The sequence below is a fragment of the Symphodus melops genome (genome assembly GCF_947650265.1).
Source record: "Symphodus melops genome assembly, chromosome: 2".
NCBI lineage: Eukaryota > Metazoa > Chordata > Actinopteri > Labriformes > Labridae > Symphodus > Symphodus melops.
Window position 1 is genome coordinate 14,810,851 of NC_136692.1, and position 26,364 is coordinate 14,837,214.

General features: G+C 39.3%; 1 protein-coding gene across 1 annotated transcript; it reads left to right on the plus strand.

The window, feature by feature from the left end:
- Positions 1-26,364, plus strand: LOC306817260 (vasorin-like). The gene is made up of 2 exons (XM_079334014.1): positions 1-263; positions 22,913-26,364. The coding sequence occupies exon 2, from the start codon at positions 22,934-22,936 to the stop codon at positions 25,055-25,057; it is 2,124 nt and encodes a 707-aa protein (XP_079190140.1). The 5' UTR covers positions 1-263; positions 22,913-22,933; the 3' UTR covers positions 25,058-26,364.

Here is a 26,364-nt window from a genome sequence, read left to right on the forward strand (position 1 = left end):
TATTGTTGAGAAGTCTGTGCGCATACGAACGCTGGTGGAGCCGGGTGTCTACTCCGACAGAGTGCAGCGCACCGATACACCTTTCTCTTTGAAATCCGAGGGTTGAATCTGCTGCGACATACGAAGTTCAAAATATCGGCTATATATATTTTTATTTTTTCTGTTTTATTTTGTTCGTTTGCATAGACGGACACGACCATAAAGTGGATGAAAAAGTTTGGATAAAAGCTGCATTCCAGCGAATTTTGGATTACTGTTCCAAGGTAAGCGTCCCTTGCGCTTTCTCACCCTCTTGGGGCAATTGCAAATATTTGAAATCTGTTTATGCACATTGTGAATGACTGAAAGCAACAATACCCCTGCATGCTACTCAGTAAAGATTAGTGTAACTTTGATACCTTTTCCACAATAGAAACTATCCTCGTGCATAAACTCTTCCAGCTACTGATATCGTTTACAACCCACAGTTAATCGGTTATTCTGTAACCGCTGACACAGGCAGTAACTCTGATAATTGATCCAGCCGTCAGCTTCTTGTAGTGCCTTAAAATTTACCCAGCTTGCTTCTCATCTGAAAGCGTCCCTTGTGGCCGGTCTCCTCGCATTCCTGTCCCCGGCGCACGGGTCACTATCTCGGGTCAGGATCAGCCGTCAGACGCACTCAGAGGGAAGCTCTGGGCAGACATCCACTGAGAGGAGTGTTTCCTGTGGAGAAATGTGAAAACAGGATTATCTCTTATCGTGGTCGTTGCCACAAAGCGTGTATGTGTCGAATGGATCGGATTAGAGGTCGTTATCTACCCCATCCGTAGGTTCTGTCGTGGCTGTTTGTTTTCACCTCAGATTTAGAGACTTTAATCTTTGGGATTCGCTGCTGATCCCTGGAGACGCATCAACTTAGTCCCACTGGAATGTGAAGGCTGTGTGTGGGTTTAAAAATGGTTTCTTAACGGTGTCTGCAACTCTGCATACAATGTGTCCCAATTTGTAAGATGCTCTGTGTGCATGTTTGCACGTCTGCGCTCGTCTTTGGTTTTATGCATGATAGATGTTTCTTTATATTCTTTTATTTAGAGCTCTATAATTAGACTTTGAATATATCGTCCATTCATAAAACAGACAGAGAACATAATTCTTAGTCATATAATATGCAAAAATATTAAACGTTTTCTGGTTCAAGTGACCTTAATGCTATTGACAGTTTCATTAACTGTCTTAAAATATATATATTAAAAAAAACAACAAAAAAAACAATCAAGAATCTATTGAAATGATATATTTTAAACAGGAGCTTCAATGCCAACATCACTTTCAACAAATCCAATGTTTGCATTTTGACAATAATTAAGCAGTATGGTTTCTTTTAAATCAAGAATGAGATACAAATTTGCTCCACTTACAGTTCGGTTGTGTGTAATTGCTGCGTTCTTTGTTTCACATAATTAATTTTAGGTTTTAAATCAAAGAAGAAATGAACTTGAATAGTGCTTTGGGAAGGTTTGATCAGCACTTTAATGATTTGTTTTAAAACTTAAAGGATGCAAAGTTAATGAATCAATCTTAACAATAACTAAGATATGACATTTTCATATTGCTGCATATTTAGCAACAATATTTGCATGCATGCGTTCAAACTTTGTGGCAAAATACTGTATGATATTGGCAAATAGGGCAGTTACAGAATAAGGATCCCTTAGAAAAGAAGATCAACTACACCCCAGGGATCTTTGTAAACATCTGAACTTCACGTCAACCTGCACTAGGTGCTATAAAAATACATGAGCAGTGTTACAGAGTTTGTGTTGCACTGCTGCTGCAGAGAAATCTAATAACTCTCAGAATTGGTATGCAGACCATGAGCTGCTGTCTTCATCTAACATTGCTTTCTGTTGCCTTCACTGTCTGTGTTCTCTGTGGGGAGCTTTCGGTACAATAAGAGTGCTTCAAATTAATATTGGTTTGAGAGCAGAAAGAAGGACGAACGCAGCATGGAGAAAGTTATAAGTTTGGGAAAAAAGCAAAGAGGTGGAGACCGAGCGATGGGGTGAGGTGCGTAGAGCGGGAGAGCAAAGCAAACATTCCTGACTCGGTGTCTCAGCAATTTAATTAAGGTTTTTCTGAGATGCTGCAGCAAGCACCTCGAGGTGAAGCCTTAACCCCACTCCCTCCCCCGTTTCCAGCTTGGACTAATCCCAAGGGTCAGCTAATAAGTACTCAGGTCATGCCACCATGACAACTAAATAGGAGTGAACCCAGAGGAAAGCTCCCCAATCAGGGAGTTAATAACGCCATGAAGGAAGTTAAGAGGTGTGGAGGATGGACAGTGTGTGTGTAGGTGTGTGTTTGTGAGAGAGAGAGAGGGAGAGAGAAAGAGAGAGAGAGAGGGTTTGTGTGTGTGTGTTGGAGTTGTTTGATGAGGCTTCAGTTGTTATCAGCCTCACCAACTTAGAGCCCCTCCTCTTAGTGGGGTTTAAGTGTGCCCTGTGGTGTTCTAAAGTTTCACTCATATACATATACACACACACACACGCACACTCCAGGTCACATTTCGGTCACTGTACCACTGCTCGGGTACTCTTTATAGGGAAATAAAAATCAATGACACTAGCTGTTTTTATTTTCCTACTTGTAATTGCTTCCTGAAACACATGATGCACTGAATGCATCATTGTACTTGGTTTTCAGGAACAAAACACATCATTTCCCTGCTGTTTTAGTCTTGACTATTTTTGCCATTCTACGTCTCCTTTCCTCTCCTCCACATCCACTGTGTCTTAAACTAGCAGCTGTGACATTTTTTCCACAGCGGAGAGGCTTGTTTCCAGCCTCACCCCTCTGCTCTCTTGTTCTGGTCTTTGTTTGATCTGTTTTCCATCTTGCGTTTCTGCTGTTCGCCTATATTTTCACTTGACTTCTCGTTTATGAGTCTACCATTCAGTCTCCAAATCCTACTGATTCCAAGCTCAAACGTAAGATTTGTATTGGATGCTTGACTCCAAATCTTATATTGTGTTTGCACTCGGTAACTGTGGTACATTTAGGGTTAGGAAAGATCATGGATGTGGTTAAAGTAATGCTAAATATATTGCAGTTTAATTGCTGCAGAAGTACATTTTGTATCAACGTAAAATAAAACCTTTCATGAATCAAGTGAAAACAAAAAATTGAAAAGTTCACTTCCATTAGTGTCATTTAGATTTCAAAACAGTCGTTTTTTTTATTTTGAGCAATAAAGCACAAAAGGAGAAGGTCTGGATCTGTCCCTCCTCCTGCTGATTTGCAGGTGTGTCGTTGGGTTGGGCCGGGCGGCTTGTCAGCTCATTTGGGAGTGTTTAAGGAAGCAGGGACCAGGCAGATGGAGCGGACGTCCACTGTTGGGCCTCCATGCTAATAAATCATTTTGCTCTGTACAGTCATTATGCTGCTCAGGGCTGATCGCTCCTCATGGACAGGCTGACCTGGAGCTTTGCAGACTATTTACACTGTACTGATTGAATCATGCATGTTGACAATTTGTTTCCATGCTTTTTCTTGAACATTTTTCAATATTATGCAAATCAATCTTTTCTAAAGGTACAGCTCAATTCAAAAAACGTCATTTGTCCCCGGGGGGCAATTCAAAAATGAGGTTCAAAATATGATCACTTTTATTCCCAATTGTTTTCTTAAGTTAAGATGTCAATTACAATTCCATAGATCTTTTGTCCAACTAACAGTATGAAACCTAAAAAAACGTACAACAGCAGAATAAAGCTGTTTTAGCAGCTTGAGCCAAAGAATATCCAGCTGTGCTGAATAAAATGCCAATTCATTCATTAATTTGATCTCGAATTAAGAGGATGATGTGAATTGGCCAGTTAATGCCTTTATGCCTTTATTAGAGATAGAGTTGGAAATCAGGAGAGAGGGGGGAGTGACATGCAGGAAAGAGGCCACAGGCTGGAGTTGAGCGCGGCTCGCCCGCATGAGGACTATAGCCTCCATACATGGGGATGCGTGCACTAACCACTGCACCACCGGTGCCCACAGTATTTGTTAAACGTTTCAGTTGTTGCCTCACCTTATAGCTTCATGTAAAATGTTTGCCTGAAGCAACTATAACAAGAATTTGCCTAACATACGATCATTAAAATGATGGCAGTTAGCGTACTGCAATATTTGGTTTCAGATTTCAGCACATAAAAAAGACTCGCTTTACATCTTTACAAGTTTTTTTTTGATGCCCAGGGAAATATACACTCAAACTTACAACAGGCTGAGCTCTAACATGCTCATCAGAGGGGAACATGGACTTTCCTAGAGCTATAACCCCCCCCCCCCCCCCTCTTCTCTACCCCCAGGGAGTGTTTAGGGGTTACTATTTCTTTACTAACCAATGAAGCTTGTCTCTAAGCACCTTCCCACCCCCATGCTCACTGTGTGTTTTATAAACACAGTGGTTCAGTAGGAAGGTAAAGAGCATGACACATATAGACTCCTCGTAACATTCCTCTGTGGTACCAGGAGGCACCATGACAGAGAGATACCTCCAACACTCTGACATTATAATCCTGATATCTGTAGTTTTTGACACAGTGTATATCCCCCATGAAGATTAGAAAGTGTGTAAGTTTTGCAGTGTATATTAAGCTAAGTTGCATTGTGGGAGTCATTTATTCAACACATCCATAGTTGAGCAGGTTTTGATTAAAATGCTGACAATAACATGCCAAAGAAGTTGTCTTAATGCTAAAAGGCTGAGCATGACTGAAATGTTATGTTATTAAAATATAAAAGGACTAGACATTTGTGCAAAAAAAAGACACAAGCCTGCAAAATTTGGATTGGTGTCTTTGACATGCATTAAGCACAGAAAGAACTGTCAGTCACAACATTTCAACAAACAAATGATTCTAATAATCTTGTAAAAGACGTTTCAGCAAAAAGACAGAAAAATCTTTTACAAATGTAATCTGGGGCCCTGATGGCCCAGTGACCCCTCTTACTCTCTCCTCCAAACATCTCCTGTCTCTCTCTTCAGCTGTCCTGTCAAACAAAGGCTAAAATGGCCCAAAAATACAACTTAAAAAAAGCTGTGTTCTATTTATAGCTGACATTTTATCTGTAGTGTGAAATCAGTAGTAACTGGCGGCCTACAAAATAGGTAAACTCTACTAACCATGAGATAGTGTCCCTGAACTAAACAGGAAACAATCCATAAGTAATAATTTTGCAATGGATTAATGCAGACCTCAAATGGAGTATTAGACATATTTCTCATTATGTTATGACCCATTGGAAGCAGGAATTGTATAAACAGAAAGCTTTTTTATTTACCCCTTATCTGCCTGAAGTCTTAAAGATAAGACCTCCATTCTGCTGCAGCAGCCTGCCTCTACCTGAGGGTGAGGGAGGTGCCTGTGTGTGCTGGTCTTTGGGTTGGGGTGTGGTTGATTTGGGGAACCCACCTTCCAGCCCTCTTTTTCTAAGCTCATCGTTTTTTTTTCTCCTGAGGGTACAAAATCCTCATTTAACAATTTACAGACTCTCTCTCTCTCTCTCTCTCTCTCTCTCTCTCTCTCTCTCTCTCTCTCACACACACACATACACACACACACACACACACACACACACACACACACACACACACACACCATTCCCTGGGGGCTGCCGGGCCTCACAAAGTGCTTCAAAGGGTGTATGTATGTATGGATTGAAGGTACTCTGAACACATCGGTGATGACAGAAGCCGTTTGATACACGGAAGACCATAGACGCGTGTGCTGAAGTCCACGCACATGTTGTGAAAGTTTCTTAAAATATAGCCTCAGGTTTAAGTTTGGAGGAATGTGTTTGTGTCTTCACATTATGTCTCTTTTGACTCTCCCTTTGTCATGAAAACCCTGCTGTCAGCTGCTACAAGTCTGTGTTTGCTTTTTTAGTCTTTCAAATTTAGGAATGTTTTTTTTTTTTAAAAGTAAAGCAACACGAGTTTGAATGGGCATGCTAATTATAAGTAAAAAGATCAAAATATGTTAAGGACTTGAGGACAATGCACATCTTTAGATGTCAACATTAATTATTACTGTTTATTAAAAGGACTAGTGTTAAAAATGACATTACACCTTGGAGTTAAAGTGTTTAAATGTTATTGATAATGGATTCAAAGTGTTAGTTTGAACAAATTGAACAAAACAAGCTAAAATTAAAAAGCTAAAGTTAAAATGTTCATAGTGAATCATAATGTAATCCTTTTAAGTCCATAAAGTTAGGCAATGTGATTTCATTAGAATGTTGATCAAAGTAAATTAAAATCATATCATTAACAATATTATCTTTAACTGTTCCTCTAAGTAGTGCCGGCCCAATACATTTTTTCTTTCTTTTACAAAAAATGTGTCCAGTGAGAATCAAGCAACCAATCAGGTTAAGCTTGCACATAACAAGGCAATCATAGCTACGATGTACAAAATGCATCATTAGGTGCATTTTGTACATCGCTCTCCTTCTGCTTCTCGCTCTTAGTTTACAGTTTTACAAGCATTTTTGGAGGGAGCAGTTTTGCGGAGTGATCTGAAGTAGCAGAGGGAGAGGACCTGTTGATTTCTACAACTTTAATGTACTGAGATGCAAATGTTTTATTGCTTTTAAATTCAATTATTTGTCCATGATATAACACTTTAATATGAAGAGTCTTGGCATTGTTATAGACAGTCACATTAAACAAGAGCAAGACATATATCCGAGACGAGACAAGACCAAGACCAAGGAAAGGTGAGACTGAGTCAAGCCCATAAATATCATCATCTAATCTCGTGGTCTTGAATGAGATTGAGACCTTCAATAGGTGGTCTTGAGACCAAAACCGGTTTTGAGTACTTCAACCCTACAACGGATCAAGGTTGTTGAAGTAATGTTACAAAGTATACAAGTAAAATGTATCAGACTGCTCATTACTATGGAACGAACGTGGAATGAACTGACATTAAGAATGATCTGTATTTGAGGAGTGTCAGGGCGAGGTGGTTCAATAGCTTCATTTGTTTTCTCTAGAAGTGCTGATTCTGATCTGCTGACCTTTTTGCATATTTGACACTTGTTTTAGAAACCTGGCAGGAGACTGTCTGCACCTCACATAATCTCTTGTTTTGTGTAACATTCTCAGTCAGACAAATGTTAGAATAGTGGGATGTGACATTGTATTCACAGTCTTGTTATACTTGAACAAGTAGCAATGATATGGCATTGAAGTAGATAAAAATCATGGACTTCAGAGGGATTAATAACCATGAATGGGTGTTTAGCCTTTAATTCAGAGAGGGTTTTATCTTGAGTCAGAGGATGATTTTACACTAAATTATAGACTGCATAGGTTTTTATTTATTGGTGAGACTATAGTTGTGTAATTGAGCCCTAATGGAGCAGGATTCATGCTATATTAAATGTATATCAACAACACTGTCTGTCCGCTGAATCACATAATTGTCCTCAGGTGTGCCACCAAACGTGTACCTCAACAAATTAAATCAGGAAAGAAAATAACTGACTGGACTTGTTTGGCCCAAAATCAGTCCCATTGTGTTTGTGAGCAGTGATGAAAAGTTAATCTTCTAGTGATTATGTTGCGACTACAGTTTCTATTTGTGTGGCTGTATGCCCAGTCTTGCCACACTCAGGTATGTTGTAATACCCTGCAGACTATTATTAACGTTTCTATAACTTGGCAATAGTGTTATGTGATTGCCAATTTACCTGTTTTCTTCAAAACAGCAAGGCTGAGCAATCAATCACAATTTGGCACTAAACATGTCTCATAAATCTGAATGTATCGCATAGACAAGAACATTATTCAGTGTAATCAAGCAATAGATTCTCAGTTATATAAAGTTAAGATGGCTATTACCTTCCCTCAGATTGATGTTTGACACTTTAGTGGTGACAATAAAATTGGAAAAAAGGATTTAAGAAGGAAGTGTTGCAAACTGTGTGCATATGAGAATGAGCCACTCAGAAAGATATCAGGTGGAGACTCTTCTGAAATCATCTAAAAAATGTTCAGGAGTGCATGTGTGAAAGCAGCTCGAGGGAGTGATTTTGAAATAATAAAATTTCCTGCCGTGAACTTTCTTGAAGCGATTATTGATTGGGCAATCGCTCTTTCCTCTGTAACACACACATCATACAGTGCACACACATCACGCATGCATGCACACACAATCACAGTTTATAAGGCCTAGCTGCAGCTGGCAAGAGATTAAAAGGTCAAGAGTCAGAGCGGGGACCAGTCAACCCATAGACCACAATGAGAAACTGACAAAGTGGAAGAAACACAGTCAGTGTTTGCTGAATCGCAGTCAAACTTGAAATTCAGACAACTCAAATAAGAAGTAATCTACCCTTCAGAATAAAGGTTCTTTGTCCACTGTGTTTGGAGTTAGCCTGAAGATGACTGTCTGGTGATGTTAGGACCACCTTGGAGAAGCAAACATTAAACCGACAAGTTCAGGCTTGTGTAAGAAATTCAACTGTAAGCTGTATGTTTTTTGCTCTCAATGTCAGATATTGTCAGTGGGAGAGATGTCTTGAGGTTAGCTGCAATAAGTCAGCACCAACTTGTGTATATCAAGGCGTGATATTAAAAAGGATGAAAGAGACTGGCTAAATCATCTGTGTAATTTAAAGTATCCAAATAAAACTTCTATTATAGTGAGTTATTTTGAAAATTCAACAACTTTGCCTGGAGCTGTACCACAAAAGAGCAGAGACTGGATAGAGCACCATACTTTATTGTTGTAGATGACATTGCAATGTTTTGTTAGTTGTTAAATCATAACTGAAATATTAAAATATTTAGAATGATGTGAATAATTACACTAAGCAGACTGACTGACTTAAAATGACTGACTTAAAATTCAGTATGAAAACATTAATGATATTGTTTTTTAGTTTCCAGGGCACAATTTATTTCCCCATTGCACATGGCATGTTTGGGTTGAAAGAGTCACTTGAGCACAATGTGAGCTTTAGTGGATTAAACACAACATTTTTTATATGTTCATGTTATAAGCATTAGAGAAAAAAGTCTAAAAAATAAGACACTTTCAGACTAATCAGATTTATAGGGAAATATATTAACACTACTTCTGATCTCAGATGAAACATGTCTGTCCAAACTGTTTACACATGTCACAGCTCTTTATGTCGTCTGCCCACTGAACCCAGCTTTATGTGGACATGTTGTTCACATATAAGAAGTGAAAAGCCACTTCAAAGAAATGGCATGTCCATCAAATGTTATGCTGCAGCAGCTGTTTAATGCACTGTCAGGGGGAGAGAGTATGTAAGAAGATTGTGTTGCATTTACATATAGCTCGTCTAGAAGCCTATCTTTCCTAAAAAGGATTTAAAAAGAAGTAGAATCCAAACAACTGTATTTTAAAACACATCTGAAATGAGATGAGATCAATAACAAAAATAATGCATCTCTGCAGAATAAAAAGGGGAATTGGATCATTTGTTTCCTGGAACTAAACCAACGTACATGTATTGTTATTGATAAGCTAGCAAGGAATTAGCTAGCTAGCCAATGTTTTACTGCTCAGGTTCCTTTAAATTACTGAAGTATATATTTGAACTTTTATTCATGACAATATAGTTTTTTGATACTACATGAATTGTACAGTTGATTCTATATTTCTCATACTTGCTTAAAATCAGCAGGCTGTACATTACTGCTGCATCAATACTGAGCAAAGTGACAGTGACATTTTAAACAGCAACAGTTCTATTAGCTGGCTACCTGGTTTGACACAGTCTGAAGATTCTTTTGTATTTTGAACTGAGATATATACTTCAGTCCTGGGCCACCAACCAAACACAATGTTTGACAAATGTAGAACATGTAGACACAAGTACACTATGAATTAAAAACACATAGTTTCTTGATAGTGGCTGAACTCTTTAAATGTAACAATCGAGACAGTGTTTATTTCTTTCTGTCTGTTTTGTGTAATCAATGAGTGCATTAGCAAAGGCTGCTAGCTAAATTAAGAATTTTTATAAACACAGACAGACCAATGCAATTCCAAGACAAGCAGCCAGCAGGTCAGTCGGCTGCAGAAATACTGCTTTGTACCTTTGACGAGGCCAAAGCACACCAGACTGTTATTTCAGAACAGATGGGACGAATTAAACAAACAAAGATTGATGGTGCAATTTCACAGCTTCATAGCTGAAATTAAACGCAATCTAGCTATGTTGGATGTTATTAAGTTGTTGGTTATTTGAGACATTTTTGAAAGTTTCACTAAACTCCCTTCTCATGAAAATTTGACTTGTGCTATTCTTCAAAAAGGCTCAACAGTTTTATATTTGTGCATGTGTGTGGACTCCTATGAAGTATCTGGCAATTCCTTGAGCTTGTTATGTGAAATGTGAAAGATTACCAAATGTATGAACTTTTTGCTTTACTTGGAATTCATTATATAAATGTCTGCCTCAATAGAGTGACTCACATTCTGGCTGGAAAAAGGATGGAGAAAACTTATAAAAAGGAGTGCGAAGTCTGTCAGCCAAAGGGCAAAAACACATCAGGGATGGTGTGCAGGACAGCTGGGTAAGCAAACAATAGAGGACAGGACACAACTGAAATGTTCCTACAGTTAATCAAACATACTGTATTTTCATAATTAGCAGCTTGAAGAACAGCTGAGCATAGAGAGGCATTGACAGATTTTAAGTTTTAAATATTTCTGTGGCTCTTTTTTGTCTTGCACAATAAGTTTCAGTAAATGTTTTCTCTAACCAAACCATCAAAGTGGAAACACTTCCATGTAAAGCACATAATCTCAACCACTAAAGATTAAGCAGCACTGTGCATTTCAATGTTATGAACTTCTTTACCATCATCTATTGCATATGTAGTTTTGTTCCAAATATGTGGGTCTGCTATATTTAAGGACACTGATATTTAAACAAAGGACAAATCAAAATGTATTTGAATTCTTCTTGTCTGTTAAAAAGACGGAAGGACGTTTTGAATTGAAAGGTCAAACCAAATTTGTTACGACATGATTGGACCAAGTAGGTTGATGTTGGAATAACAATATTATGTTACTCTGAGGATAGCGTGTGATTAAGCGATTAACACAGCCAAATCACACATGCTCAAAAACTCTCACAACATTTAGTGTCCGATTTTCAGTTTCAATATGTTCCCTGACTTGTTTAATCTAACAGATTTAATTGACCTGATTGTATCTTAAAAGGATTTTAAAAGAAGCGTGACACACTTTCACTGGACCATTTTAGCTCCTTCAAAGCTTAGCTACAAAAAACCCCTTCAAAAACTCAAATTATATGTAACCGTGGCGATAATGATAAAAAACTATTTGGTAACCATTAACTCTACTGTTAAATTACTTGCAGTGCAAAATGAAAGAGGTCACCTAAAGCTCCTGTGGGAGTGTTATGCGTGTGTACGTTTGTGTACACTTCAGCCGTCCACACAAACACAACATCATTTTTCTCCCTATTTCCTCTCTAAACACTCCAACGAGCCTCAGGGCTTTTTTCAGAGTCGTGTGTCAGCGCTCGGTCTGCAGTGGAGCGTGTAGTTGTCATTCCTTCACATTTCTCTTCTCTAGTTACTCTGCTTACTCTACTCTGGAGTGCTGTGGGGATAGCAGAATACTCTCACACATAAATAGTTTGACCAAAGTTTTCCATTAAGTTTTCAATGATTATTTGTAACGTTTGTCTGTTTCATTTTGAACTTTTACTTACTTAAAGATACACTATGTTACAAGTGGTTTGACAAAGCTGACATTTTGGTTGCTCTGCAAACACATTTGATGAATCAGATCTACTCCTTGGATTAGATGTTGGATGAGATGTATAGGCTACAGAATCTCCAACCTTTTAGCTTTACTAACATCAGCTGATCTGCTTTAATACTTTTGAGCAACTGACTGATTTTAAAAGCAAAGTTTCCCTTTTTTATTTAAGGTTAAAGTACATTTTGTAAGTCTAGCTAACTTTTTTCTTTTCACAGATAAAAATCTAAAAATCCAGATATCTCACCTAGAAAACAAGAAAAACAAGAATAAGTGTTACTGGACACTAAATCACTTGCATAATTATTTGACTTGATTTTCTGGGATTTGAGTATTGTTTAGTGCTAACAGCTCACATTCACTTCACTTAAGACTTTGAATAAATGCTTCTTGGTGAATGTTCACAAGATTTGTGTTGCTTATGATAGAGCAAACAAAACCAAAATGGATACATGATTCTGTCCTTAATATGGTCTATTTAAGATACTGTATAAGCACTCTGATGTATGCGTATATGTGATGTGTGTTTTCATCAGGGTTCCAAACTTAATGCTGGTTTTTGAGTTCAGGTAAACATGAGCGAAGGCATTCTGCATAATTCTACAATTGGTTCCATATTTCCCTTTTTAGTACAATATAATTTCCCTATCTGGAGACTTTTTGTGTACCTTCTAGCTGCTTTCATCCTGTGAAAATGATGGCCAGAATCAGGTCTGGTCCTGTAAACTTGACTGTAACGATAAGACATGGCTCTAACAGCTGCATAAAGAGTTAACAAAAAAATCAGATTAGTCTGTTCCTGCATAAAATGCAGCTTTTGTTTCTGGGTCGTGAACCAGCCGAGGTCACTGCCTTTAACCGAGCCAAACAAACACACACACACACAGTTCAGTTTGCACTAATTGATTCTTCTCTCCAGCAGGGACAAGAATGACAACTGGTGTGTGTGTGTGTGTGTGTGTGTGTGTGTGTGTGTGTGTGTGTGTGTGTGTGTGTGTGTGTGTGTGTGTGTGTGTGTGTGTGTGTGTGTGTGTGTGTGTGTGTGTGTGTGTGTGTGTGTGTGTGTGTGTGTGTGTGTGTGTGTGTGTGTGTGTGTGTGTGTGTGTTTACTCTAAAGGCTCTGTCAGAAGTTTAAGTAAATAGATAAGTGACTAAGTAAACACTCATACCTCACACACACAAACACACTGACACAACCTCCAGATCTGGGCTACATTTCTAAAACAGATAAGTTGTGCCTCAAATTATGATCTTTTTCATTGCTCATAATCTGCTCAAGGTGAACTCTTCTGCAAATTATAATCCAATAATAAGAAAGCTATTGTGTGTGTCCTCACTTTCAATTCTTCAAGAAGTCTCTCTCAGCGGTAAATCTGTCCACACTCCCTGGCCTAACACTGGGTTAATGAGGTGATCCAGCAGCAGGGGACAGTTGGCAGAGGTCTTCTGGCCTTGTTTCAGTTTGTGTGTGTGTACATACATGTGGTTATGGACTCAAGTGTGTGAAGCAGAGGCAGTGTGGCGTGAAGGTGTGTTTGCACGAGACAAATATGATCCGGAGTCGTGGGATTGTAAATAACAGCTCTGATTGTTGGTGATTTTCCAGTGTGAATCTGTGTGCCTGTAAACTTCCAGCACTAATTACTGAGTAGGCTTTGGTGATGACAGAAGTCCCATGATAACACTAAGCTGTGCAGAAAGTGCTCCAACTTGCAATTTCTCAAAAGCCAAAGAGACTGTGATATGTATATATATATATATATTTTTTTTTTTTTTTTTCTGAGAACTTTTCTTTGCATGGATTCTGACTCATAAAGATGTAAAGTCTACTTTTTAGCATACACATTTTGTAAGGTCCCTTGGCTTCACTGTGTCTAATGACCAAGATCACAATTGACAAGCCCTATCTGTGTCAAACATGCTTAAAATGTGCAAAGTAAAATGTCTTCTTGATTGTGGTACGCTTAGACTTCATCCAGCCCAGAAATTTATGTAATATTTGAATTAATTCCCAATACAAGAAGTAGTATAAGCTAAGTGGAAAGTAAACAGCTTGGAGGAATATGGTTGAGCATATAATGCACCGAAAAAGAGCTGGGTTTGCTTCCGGTTACAAATCTAACTTTACCATATATTTGCCAGAACCACAAACTTAGCTCATAGAGCTCAGTGTAGAGAGTGCACAGTGAGCATGCAGTGAGAGAGGGTGAACTGTACCTATGCAACGTGCAGATGTTACAGATTTAAGCAGAGCATGATCTTTTCAGCCTTGGGCAGGAAAAATGAAGAGTACAGTTTATCCTTAAATCATGCCTGCAGATATCCAAAACTGATGACATACATTGATCAATCAGCAAGCACATATAAATATCAGTATCAGGTGTGCATCTATTGTGTCACATTAATCTAATACTGACGAGCAAACTGCTGACTAAGAGAAGAGGTTTTTGGTTTGGCAGTAGAAAAAAATAGCTTAACATAAGGGCAAAATATTCATCAATAACTAGTTGCTTATTAGCATGTTTATTATTAGCATTCTGGCTTCTTATTAGTCTATATTAAGCGCTTATTAGTATCTTGTTCTACATGACCATAGACCTAAGCTAATAGGACATGAACTGAAAGTTTAAGGGTGCACTCACTGGTAAAGCTGACCTGTATACCATTCTGAAACACGGTTGCCCCTCCTCCACATTCTCTGACTGGTCTGCACTCAGGGCAGTACTTTCCCAAATTGAGGCTCGAAGCAGAATTTTATTTTGAGGCCCTGATCTTTTCCTATTGTCCCTTTATCTAATTCTCATGTTTAGTTTCAACTTCAAATGGCAAGCATGGCATGAAGGATATAAAAGAAAGGAAACAAATTCGGAACCAGACCGAGGTTAAGTGTCTGTATTAAAGAAGTGATAAACAATAAGAGTACTTGTCTAGTTTTGTACTAGCTGGAAAAGAGACCTCTATTAAACCCAAATTGCCCGCAGTCCAGCCCAACCTGCACCCTGCAAGAGGACACACACTGTCAGCTGGGCTTAACAAGTGTGAAGAGGCCCCTCTATGGTTCCCACAGGTGATCATCAGTCAGGAATCAGGCCTGGGGGAGGCATGGAGGGGAAGCAGGAGATAAAGGAAGGACTGGCAGTGGCAATTGAAGTTGAAAACAAAAAATGTGGTGATGGAAGGATGCATAAGGGAAAAGAACAGGAATGTTTATTTCATGTAAAAACAAGGTTAATGGAAACATCCGTGAACTTCTGTAGAAACACATTTACTGCTTCTGTGGCTTCTGTCGACACCGGCTTCAGGCTATAGATGTTGTAAACAGCTCATTAAGATGAGGGACAAGTGATGGTAGGGCAAGAACTGACAGATCGGAGAGGGAGGGGAGTAAAGAAAAGTTTCCTCCAGTATGTGTGAAGTCTTTGACGACTTCAGATTGGAGAATTGTGCATATTTAGCACCAATAAAGTCATGAGAATATTTTTTTAATAGTTTTTTTCTTCTGTAAGTAATTTAAAACGTAATCAAAGACAATGTAACGTAACTTTACGATTTGTTTTTTAGTGGTAGCAAGAAGTGAAGGAAAGAAAAGTGTCGACATGTTTAGTGGTGTTGTTTCGAGTGCCTGCTGGCACACCTGTGTAAAGCCAAGTGCAGGTGACATACTGATTTTCAACTGTTGACAGACAGGATGGGCTAGCAGCCAGTGAAGTGCAAAGAGACGCACAAACACACACACACACACACACACACACACACACACACACACACACACACACACACACTCTCATCCTTCGTGAATGAGCGGCTACGGCAGAAAGAGTTGGTGTGCTTGTGGCTCCTGGTGTTTAAACTCTCCTCACCTCAGTGGAAAAACCGGTGTCACAAAATGTCAGCCCAAAGCAGGGCGTGTGCCCAACTGTACCACAAGTAAGGACTAAACTGCTCTCCATACTCTGTACTGGCTCCATGCAAGTCATGTCTGCATGAAATGTTTACGCAATTAAAAAAAGACACCGGACTAAATATTATCAATGCACTCCAGTCAGAATTTATTACATTTATTGTATTCTAATATAACATTAAAAGGGAAGAAGAAAAAAAGGTCATGTCTACATTTGCTTGGGAGGATTTCCTTCAAAACAAATGTAGACCTGTGTCAGTGTGCACTAACAATTGTTAGGCCTGAAGATACACATACTGTGTCCTGATGTAAAGTGTTGACTTCTCACATTGTCTTTCAGTCATGGACACTTAACTGATCTTTTGTAAAGTTACAAGTTTTCATATGCGGTGAAGAAGTGTCCCATAATATGTGGGCGGAGACAGAATTCCTGGTATTCAAAGTTTTCTGGTTGTCCTTTTGCAGTCTAAATAGTAACTTCCTCAAGAGTTTTAGCTGACTGTGGTCAGGAAAATAATCTGTATGAAGAGCAAAAAAAGGCAGAACACTCTCTGATGAAACTTTTATTCATCTTTATAAACAGATCTCTGCTGCTAATAATCCTCTTGACGAGGCTTTTTTGTTTTTTAGGTTCTTAGTCAAACTGTAAACAAAAGAAGTCTTGGACAAAAGTCCTTCATCACTTGCTGCTGGCTACGTAGAAGACTCAAAAAGTTTGCTGTCACTCCAAAAGCCTATATTGTTGTCAGACTGTAGCTGATTGGTTCCAAGATTTGATTTTCAATTTAGTGAGCTAGCTTGCAGCAATGCCAAAGACCTGACAATTAAACAACAAAATGAATGCAGAAGTTTACCTGAGTTTCACCTGTTTTGTGGCGAATCTGCCGCCTGGCTTTTGCCCACAAACTCCTCTAGCTAAATACAGACTAAAACAGGCAGAGTCTGGCATTTTTCTTCGACAGGGTTAATCAGTTGATCCCCTTCGAGCAAAGTTTCCAAAACTCACAGCCAAAGAAGAGCTGTCTGACAAGCAGCAACAGCACACCTAAATGTCACTTACATTTTTATCATAGCAGCAGCAGCATAGCTGGCGTCTTCACCATAACTAAGTCAGACAACAAAGCAACCTGGTGACGCCAAGAACACTGTCAAATCATGATTGATTATTAGCCAGTAATCCACTGTGTACAATATGTAACTGGGTTAACATTAGGTCACTTAATGTTTCTTTGTTCTTTCATCCACTCCAGCTTCTGATGACATTGCGCTCCAACACAATTTATAGTTTCATAGTTTGGCTTTGAATGCATCAGTGCAGGCATGCAGTTTGGTTCACTGTGATCTATAGTGAAGACCACAACAAGCTCAAAATGCAGTTTTTTCAGATTTTTACTCTTTGGTTTTTCTTTTCTTTTTTCACAAGTGTTATCCTTTCTTGCTTCCACTTTCCGGTTGTGTAAAAATGCACAAGGGAGTCTTATTGGTCTGCTACAGGGCCGTAGTTGTAGCTCAACTTTAGGGCAGAACACTTGTTACTTAAACTGGGCAGCAGCAGCTAATAAGCAGATGCGGATAATCCAGCTTGTTTCTTCAAGAGTTGAAGCATTTGTTATCACACACAGAGCTCAAACTGCACATGCTTCCATTCTCTCTTTTCACTCCCTCCACCACTAAGACACATGCAAACTGAACTATTCACAAACAGATATACACTACAACACAAGCCATTTATAGATATAAAGATTCCATCCCAGTTGTCACTGCCTAGTCTAGACAGCAGGTTTGACAACTCAGGTGTTAACTGCTGCAGAGGAGATGATTAAGGTTCTGGAGATGTCTCACAGTCTCTGTTTACTTCAGGTCGTAAAACTTTGCTGCTCTCCCCTCCACAGCCCTGTGGATAATTTTCATTGGGTCATGGGAGCAGATACTGCCAGAGACTTGTCTTCCTGAGGCATTTCAATTTTTGAGTAAAGTCAAAAATCAAAATGGAAAAATGTTCTGATTCTTTATACCTTCACTTCAGATTTAATGTTCCCTCTCCCTGACATCACCTCTGCTACAGGGCCTCTAAAACCATCTGCAGACAGCTGTCACCATTTGTTTCTGTCAACAGAGTGCACAAGTTATCATGCACTTCAGGACACACGTCTCAACAACATGTTTGATCAGTAAATGTCCCGTATTTATTTCATGTCAGCTCTTCTGCACACTTTATCTAGGCCCCTTAGATCCTCTGACATGGGCCTCCTGACTGTCCCCTGCTCTCAGCTCTCAGTCAAATCCCCCAAAATATGGAACAGCCTTCCTCAATATGTCAAGTGTGCCCCCTCTGTTAACTCTTTTAAGTCCCAGCCGAAACATTTTTATATGTTAGCGTTTGAGTCCTCTGGTCTTGAAGAGGCATTTTTTCTCAGGTTTGTTTTTTGTTTCTTTCTTTATTGTTGTTTCTCTGTTCATGGGGATGTGTTGAACTCCTGCATATTGTTTCTTTAATGTATTGTGCACTTTGGTAAGCTGCTGCTGTTTTAAATGGGCTTTTTAAATAAATGTGAGTGGACTCTACTTCTTTCCAAGACCGGTTCTTTCAGATGTAGATTCAGTTTGTGATGGTTGAAATTGTTTTGGGGACAGTTCAGGGATGTTGGCTAAAAGTTTGGAGCCATGGCTTTTTTGTTGTTTGCCAACTAGAAGATGTTGTGTGTAAGAAAGAATGGGGTGTGCTGGATTGAACAGAAAATAACTGATATAGATGAAGGTCAGGATTAGGGATTCAACAACATCAAAACTCACGGTATGATATCATTGCGGTATTGTCAAAAAAACCCACAAACATTACGCTCCAGTGTTCCAATCACATTTATTACTACCAATAGGTATTTTCAAGTGCAAGGAATGATGCAGGAACATCCAGTTTTTCAAGTTCCATACAAGTAGCGTTTGCTGAAGTATTTCAGCGATGGAATTTTATACTTTGGCCCAAGCGCGTTCACCAACTTTTTAAATCCCTCATTGTCCACCACTGAAAACAGCTGCATGCCTTTGGCAAGGAATTCTCCCGTACAGTACGCCTTGAGCTCTGAGAATCTTTTCTGGGTAATGGTTCATCAAGTGGCTTCTCGTATTAGTTGTATTCTCCAACTTGTCGACTATTGCGGCCGTTGTGTTTGCAAACCGTTTTTTGCATGTCCCTCATGTTTTCTCCTTGATCGTTCTTGTGTACCACTAAACCAAAATGTGTCCATATCGCTGATTTAAACTTTGCAGCAGGTTCAATTAGTGTATGATTTTCACTCTGCTCCCCCTCTGTGCTTTCTGCCATCTCTTCCTGCACTGTGCAGGGGATCATGGGAGATGTGGTTTGTTTCTCAGACCGGCCCACTCAATAGCGCTGGAAAAAAACTATATTAGCGGGAGTTCTCGTTTATACCGCAATTTTTACAATACTGTTACATCGCTGGTCAGGATTGAGGTTTAAAGTATTGATGCACGCTAGTTAACTTGTGCACCATATGTTGTACAACTAATCAATGGACATTATTAAAAGTCTTCTGAAAAAAGGCAACACTGGTCATTCGCTACATTATCTAAAATCTCTTTGCTGGAAGTCCAGTGTTAAATTTACCTGTTATTTGAAACCCAACTGCCAGCCCAAGCACATGTGCTTCTTATAACCCCTGGCTGCAGAACAATAAGCTAAATGACAGAATCCACTGATGTTGCTTTAGGGATAACCAAAGCTTTACATTATCACATGTTGGTAAACAGACCTATTTTTGACAAGTGTAAATATACTGGCAATTAATAGGCCTCCCTTAAGCACAATGTGTATGAATATTCTACACTTTCTCATCTGCTTTTTATCATACTTTTTCGGTTCAGATTAGCCAGACTGTTTACTTAAGATTTGGATGAATAGGGGCTCTATTCATGAAGCTACTAGCTCTTAAGACACCACATTTCTTTTCTGTCTCTCTCGGTTTACCTTTCACTCAGTCTTTAAGTCGCCCTCTTTCTCTATTTTCTCTCTGTCTACCTTCCTCTTATCATGGGGGAGGACAAAGGTTTATATGAGTCTTTCACTCTGTCTCACAGTGAGAGATGGCTGCAGTGGATTGTGGGTAATAGAATCCAGCTGTGTTGTAGGCTCTGTGTTTTTTTGCACGTCTGCTGATGTGAACATTTGCAGGAATGTGTGTGTGTGTGTGTGTTCATGGTTGCGTGCTGTGTTGCTCTGCAGGTCTTGGGTGCGCATGGACCTGCTTAGTGTCATTTTGACAACACTGTTTCTCTTTCATCATATGCCCTTATCTGCACTCATACAAATAGGGGATATACTAGTCACAAAGTCTTAGCAGCAGAAGCTCTGTCACATATAATGAAGGGTTCATAAATGAGCAAAGAGAACCAGTTTAGTAACAACAAGATTTGTGCTTGTAGTTATATGTGGCAAGAAACGGCTTTCCATATTTTGACTGCTCTGTTTCATATCGTACATGGCAGATTCTTGGCCTGATGTAGTGGGCACCCAGTAAATATCAGAAGGCCAACATGTACAAAAAAAATAAAGCAAAAGTACTTAAAGTAGGCACAGATTGAGCTTCTCATTCCTCACTTGATCCCTTACTGCATTCTTCTTGTTGCACTTAACCTACACTTCCTTTAATAAAACTGGGACATATTAAAAATAAAAGAGGTGTGGCACTACTGAAGACTCTGTGGACCTGCAGCATGGGTCGACATGTTGAGTTCAACAGTTGTTTCAGAGGAGAATGACCACACTAAGAACTGTCAGAAGCAAAGCCGTCATCGCTGAAGGACTAGTTTGTCTTTTCCGCCTTCTTCTCTGACTCTGAAATACAAATACTCTTTCATTCATATTCCTTTCATTCCACTCCTTCTCTGTCACCCTTAAAGGTATGACAGGCTGCTGTCATTATAAACCTGTTACTGTTCTATAAACAGTAAGTGACTACACACAAAGAAAGATCCTGATTCTTGATCAGAGCTGCTTTGAGCTTACCTTAAACAAAAAGCCGATGTGTGCCGATGTAACCGGTTTTTGTCTTTCGATGGCTGTGACAGAGTGGTTTGGTGACATACTGAAGCAAGGTGATAATTATTGTCATGTGGAATAAAAGTTATACAGTAGCACTGGATCAGAAGATAGTAACAATTGAAACATCCACATTTTATCGCCATATCCTTCAGGGTTTTTATATTTTACATCTGCTGGAAAAGTAAAGTTTCTCTCTACTCATGTCATGTCATACTCATGCCAGATAAAGCATTTTGTAGCATTTTCCTTTCAAAACATCCAACATTTATACAGAAGAAGTTAGCAGCACTTGATGAAGAGTCTGTCAGGCTCAAAACCTTCTTCTTTGTCTGTGTACATCACATCCAAAATGTATACAGTCACAGTGAAGCATCTGTCAACTGTAGCACATAGACGTTATCACAGCTTTAGAATGTAATATTCTTAGTTTTGCACAATAGTTGCATGATGTATTGAGTCAGTAACAGAAGTAATTTTAGAAAGACTCCAGTTTATGACAATTTTTAGAAAGTGTGTACATATTTCAAAATGATTTTTGTCTTGGACAACAACACCAAAAAAAAACCTTTTTCTTCGGATTTGTTTATTATTGTCAACCAGACCTTTTCCCACCTGACAAATATTCTTGGCATCATCTAATTTTGGCCCCATAATGAACCAACATCTCATAAAAACTTAATTTTATTTGTAAAACATTTTTCTAAAACTTAATCCATTTTATTCTTTGTTTTTTTTTTTGCAGTCATTTGTTAGTGCTAGTATTTTGTAGTTAATATCTTAAAAACAAAAAAGGTATCAGAAACACTCTGTGATCCTGTTTTCACAGGCTATCTAATGAAAGTTAGGCTTTTGTTTTGTGACTCTAAGGACAAATTGTTCTCAAGTGTATCACTGAAGTCCTACACAAAGATTATAAGCTTTGGCAGGTCTAAAGTGACAGATAATGGAGGAGACCGTCAGAAAGAGAACAGCGGCATAGGGACTCATTAGGTTAGGTTTAAGATGCAGCAGAATACATGGGAGACACATGGTCTACACTGGACCACTTAACAGAATATTTTACAGGATAGTTCTATTGAGTTTACATTAAAGTATCATTAAAAACGTGTATACTATTTGTTATTCTTTGGTTGCAATTGCAGAAAATCAGATTAATTTCAAAATACTGCCAATTTATGTTGGATTAAATGTATATTCTTGCAGATAAAAGTTTGATTCTTTTTTTCCTTTGTATTCATTTGAAATGACTTACAATTAATCTGGCTGTTCTATGGCTCAAGTTTTAGTTTGTGGGACTATAACTTTAAAATGTTTCATTAGTTTAATTTTTTAACCATCTTATACATTGAAGTGAATAAAACCAATATCGTACAGAGATGGCACAATTTGCTTGTCATGGTCGAGGGTTCTTGAAGTAACCACAATGTTTTAGCAATGATGCTCATTTACACTTACACATACACTCACACTCCTATCCTTTTATCTCCGTTGAATGGTATTTTCCAGGTTGGTGGTTTTTTTGTTACTGCATATATCATGCTCTATTCTGCTTCTATATTATATACATATAAATGATCTCCTCCACACATGCATACCCCGAAACAGTGACTCTTTCCCTCCAATTTGCCCCACAACACTCAGAATGTTCTGGCATGTTTATATGTAGAAGCCGTCTAAGTAACCACAGTCAGAGGTTGCTTTGGGTGGGGTGTGTTAAATGGGTAGTCTTTGGATCCTGATCATTTGGGCATCAGCTCAACAATGATGTAAAGCATCAATAAATAATTGAGGAGTCAGCATTTTTCCTACAGTATGTGTTTGTGGAATCTATGGTTTCTTGATTGGACTACTGTGTGCTATATCCAGTGTATTGTTCTTTAATGCGCTTAACATTGAGTGTTGGAATACAAATAATTATTCTGGAATTAGACTTAATTTTCTTATTTTAATTCGCACAGCCAAATATTAATTTCTAACGCAATTTGTTAGTAATGTCATATTTAACTCTCTTTTTACAGGCAATCTTTTTTCATTTGTTTTTCTTAGAAGTTTGTAGCAATTTTGACAAACCTATTAAGCTGATGGTCCATAAAGCTAACCATCTTCTTTCTCTCTGTCTCTCTTTCTCATGTCTTTCAGAGTAAAAGACATCAAGTCACTATGCTGCCTTATCTCCTCTTGTTCCTCTCATCTGGTTTGGTTTTGTCCTCCGACTGCCCAGCAGACTGTGCCTGCCAAGGCCAGGACTCAATATTCTGCATTCAACGCCGCTCCAGCACTGTACCCCGTGTTCCGACCACCACCCAACAACTCTACATTTTCCAGAATGGCATCAATACTTTGTCCCAAGAGGACTTCAAGGACCTTGGGGAGTTGGAGTTACTAGATCTCAGTCAGAATGAGCTGGCAGAGATTCCAGATGATGTGTTTGAGATGCTAGCAAAGCTGAAGAATTTGGACCTGTCATCTAACCAAATAACCCACATCTCCAAAGGCACTTTCTCTGGTTTGGTCCAACTTGAGCGACTGTATCTTCATGCAAACCGCATTCAGAGCATCCACATGGAAGCCTTTGAGGGGTTAGAGATGCTACTAGAACTTAAGCTCCAAGGAAACCAGCTTACCTCTCTTCCGTCCCTAAATTTCCCCCAGCTTTTGCTTCTAGACCTCAGCCACAACAACATCCCAATCCTGGGACCCTTTGATCTCCAGACTCCCCACTTGGAGGCCCTTAAGATTTCCTCTCTTGGGCTTACTTCTGTGGATGAGGATCTCATAGCTTCCCTAGGGAACCTCCATGAGCTTGACATATCCACAAATCAGTTAACTGAGGTGCCCCAGGCGTTAAAGCAGGACTCCCTAAAAGGGCTGATCAAGCTCAGCCTGGCTGCAAACCCATTGGGCCAGCTCAGGGTTGAGGACTTTCAGAAACTGACTGGACTTCAAGATCTTGATCTCAGTGGACTAAATCTCCAGGGATTTCCTCAGAGTTTCTTCCAGACCTTCCCAAGGTTAAATCACCTTACGGCTGCAGAGAACCCCTTTAACTGCCTGTGTCCATTAGCCTGGTTCCCTGTGTGGCTAAGAGAGAAGAATGTAAATCTGGGGAGGCTTGAAGAAACCAGATGCCACTTCCCTCTAGTTAATGCTGGAAAGAAGCTTTCAGCCTTAGAGCACAAAGATTTTGGATGTCCACCTTCCACAACAGTTCTGATTGGCTCTCCCATTGGAAGTACTCCTGTTCCCCAGATGCCAACCACCTCTTCAGAAACCACCCATACCAACGCTATTCCTCCTCCTCCTCCACCCAATGAAGACAATGTCTCCTCAAAGACAGACAGCTACCCCCTTCCACCTCACCCTCCTGTGTCCCCTAGTTCCAACAGTGGTGAATATGAGCCCCACATCTGCCCACCAAACATCTGTCTCAATGGAGGCACTTGTAATTTTGACCCATTGGGTCAACTCAGCTGTTTATGTCCCTCAGGAACCACTGGCCTCTACTGTGAAAATGTGGATGAGGTTCCTGAGCCACCAAAACGTTCAGCAACAGAAGGTACAATAGTTGACCCTGTTGTTCCCACTGAACTTGATGCTATCAGCTCACGGCAGGTGACCTCCACATCTATCCTTCTTGACCTGCACCGTTTCATTGAAACAAGGCCACACATTCGTGGAATTAGGTTGACCTATAGAAACCTCTCTGGACCTGACCGCCGTCCTATTATCCTGAGTGTACCAGCATCCTACCCTGAGTACACATTGCGTGGTTTGAGACCCAACTGCACCTACTCAGTCTGTGCTAGTCCCCTGGGTGAGAGAATCAACTCAAGGTCCAACAGCTCATTAGAAACTGGGTGGTGTACGGAGGCTCGAACAGAAGGGGTTCCATTGACATCAGTAGAACCAAGGGTGGAGACGCAGAGCCAGCTAACATACACTCTTGTCCCTGCCCTTGCTGCCCTAGGCCTTGTGCTCGGGTTGGCTGTGTTGGCTGGGACAATTATCTGTTTGCGGAAGAAGAGCAAGGCCAAGTCAGGAATAGAGCTGGAGCTGGGCCCAGCTGATTCCAACCCTATGGAACTAGAAGGGATAAAGGCTGGCTTGGAGAATGTGGGGAATGGTACACTGCCCCACAAACAGCCTGAGATTGACTGCTGTCAAAATCCTCAGGCACCTCCATCCTTGCTACAGAATGGGGTGTTGGAACACGAAGTACCCCTAATGCAAGGACACTGCCCATCAAATAACAATTTAGCATCCCTAAAGCCATCATATTTTTAGGATGCCATTAAATCTCTCTTGAGAAAGATTTTGTAAACATAGGGTGTGTCCATCTGGCCTTGTGAAGTCCTGATATAGCTCACAAAGTGTTTAATAATCAAATATTCATTCCAATTTCAGATATCCAAAAGTGGCACTTACTATCCCTTTTGGTCCAAATGATAACTCTGTGGACTGGATCATGGTTTTAAAGGTACTGAATGAGGAATTTAAGATTACAGCATATTGAAAATGTGCTAAACCACTTTGGGACAAGGTTCAGGATGTGGTTTTGAGTCATCTAGCAGAGTCTGATTATAGCAATGCCCGAATAAGTGATTAACCAAGTGCAATGGACTAGAAGGGTCTAGTAGCAGGCTGAAAACTGAAGTGCCTTTTTGCATGGATTCAACTGTAACTGATGGCTCATTTTTTATTTAAACTATTTTTAGAATAAAAAAATGTATAAATGAGCCGTAATCTTTTTGCTGGATTTTTTAGATACAGAATGAAGAAAAGTGCCAAGCGTTGGATACAGAACCAGAGGAAGTGACAGTGGTTTAAATGAATGCATTGATGTGATGCCTGGACTACATATCATTGTACAAAAAGGAGTTTTTGACCAACTCTAACTACTCTATGGGAATTAAAGAAGAACTTGCACTGAAAATGATTAATTTTTTTTCCTTCCATTGTTTGTGTTGTGATATGCCACAGGATTGATGGTCGCATAGAAAATGCAACAACACAAAATGAAATTGAATACACACTTTGAAAGTTGGCAATGGGTTGATGACTGGTGAAGCTGGCTTAACTTCATGTTTTGCTGTTGATGATAGCTAATCTCAATCAAAACTTCAGTTGTCTTCACATGTGGATTTGGATTCTTCAGTATCGACAAGCCATCGTTATTCTGTCCGTACATACAAGTGTTTGGCTCTTTGGAAGATACATTTGGACCGAATTAAAAGCCATTGAGAATGGACTTTGCCTGCATTGTTCTTTGCCGTGATGGGATAATTGTTTGTCTTTTTTTGTACGTTTATTATTTTGTTATTTTGCTGTTGATTTACATTCAGTATTGATATTGTGTGTTGAAACTATCTCTCCATCTCCATTGAAGTGTGCTTTAGTCATCATTGTTTCTTCATTTTTTGTTTAGAAAAGAGGAAACATATCTTAAACTCAGCAGAGCTAATTGCCATCAGGACAGAGAAAAAAAAGGTACTTCAGACAAGAACTAAAAATAATCAATTATATTCTAGATTAGATTGACTGTCATTTTTATATAATTTACAGAATAAATATTGTTTAAAGTTTCTCCAAAT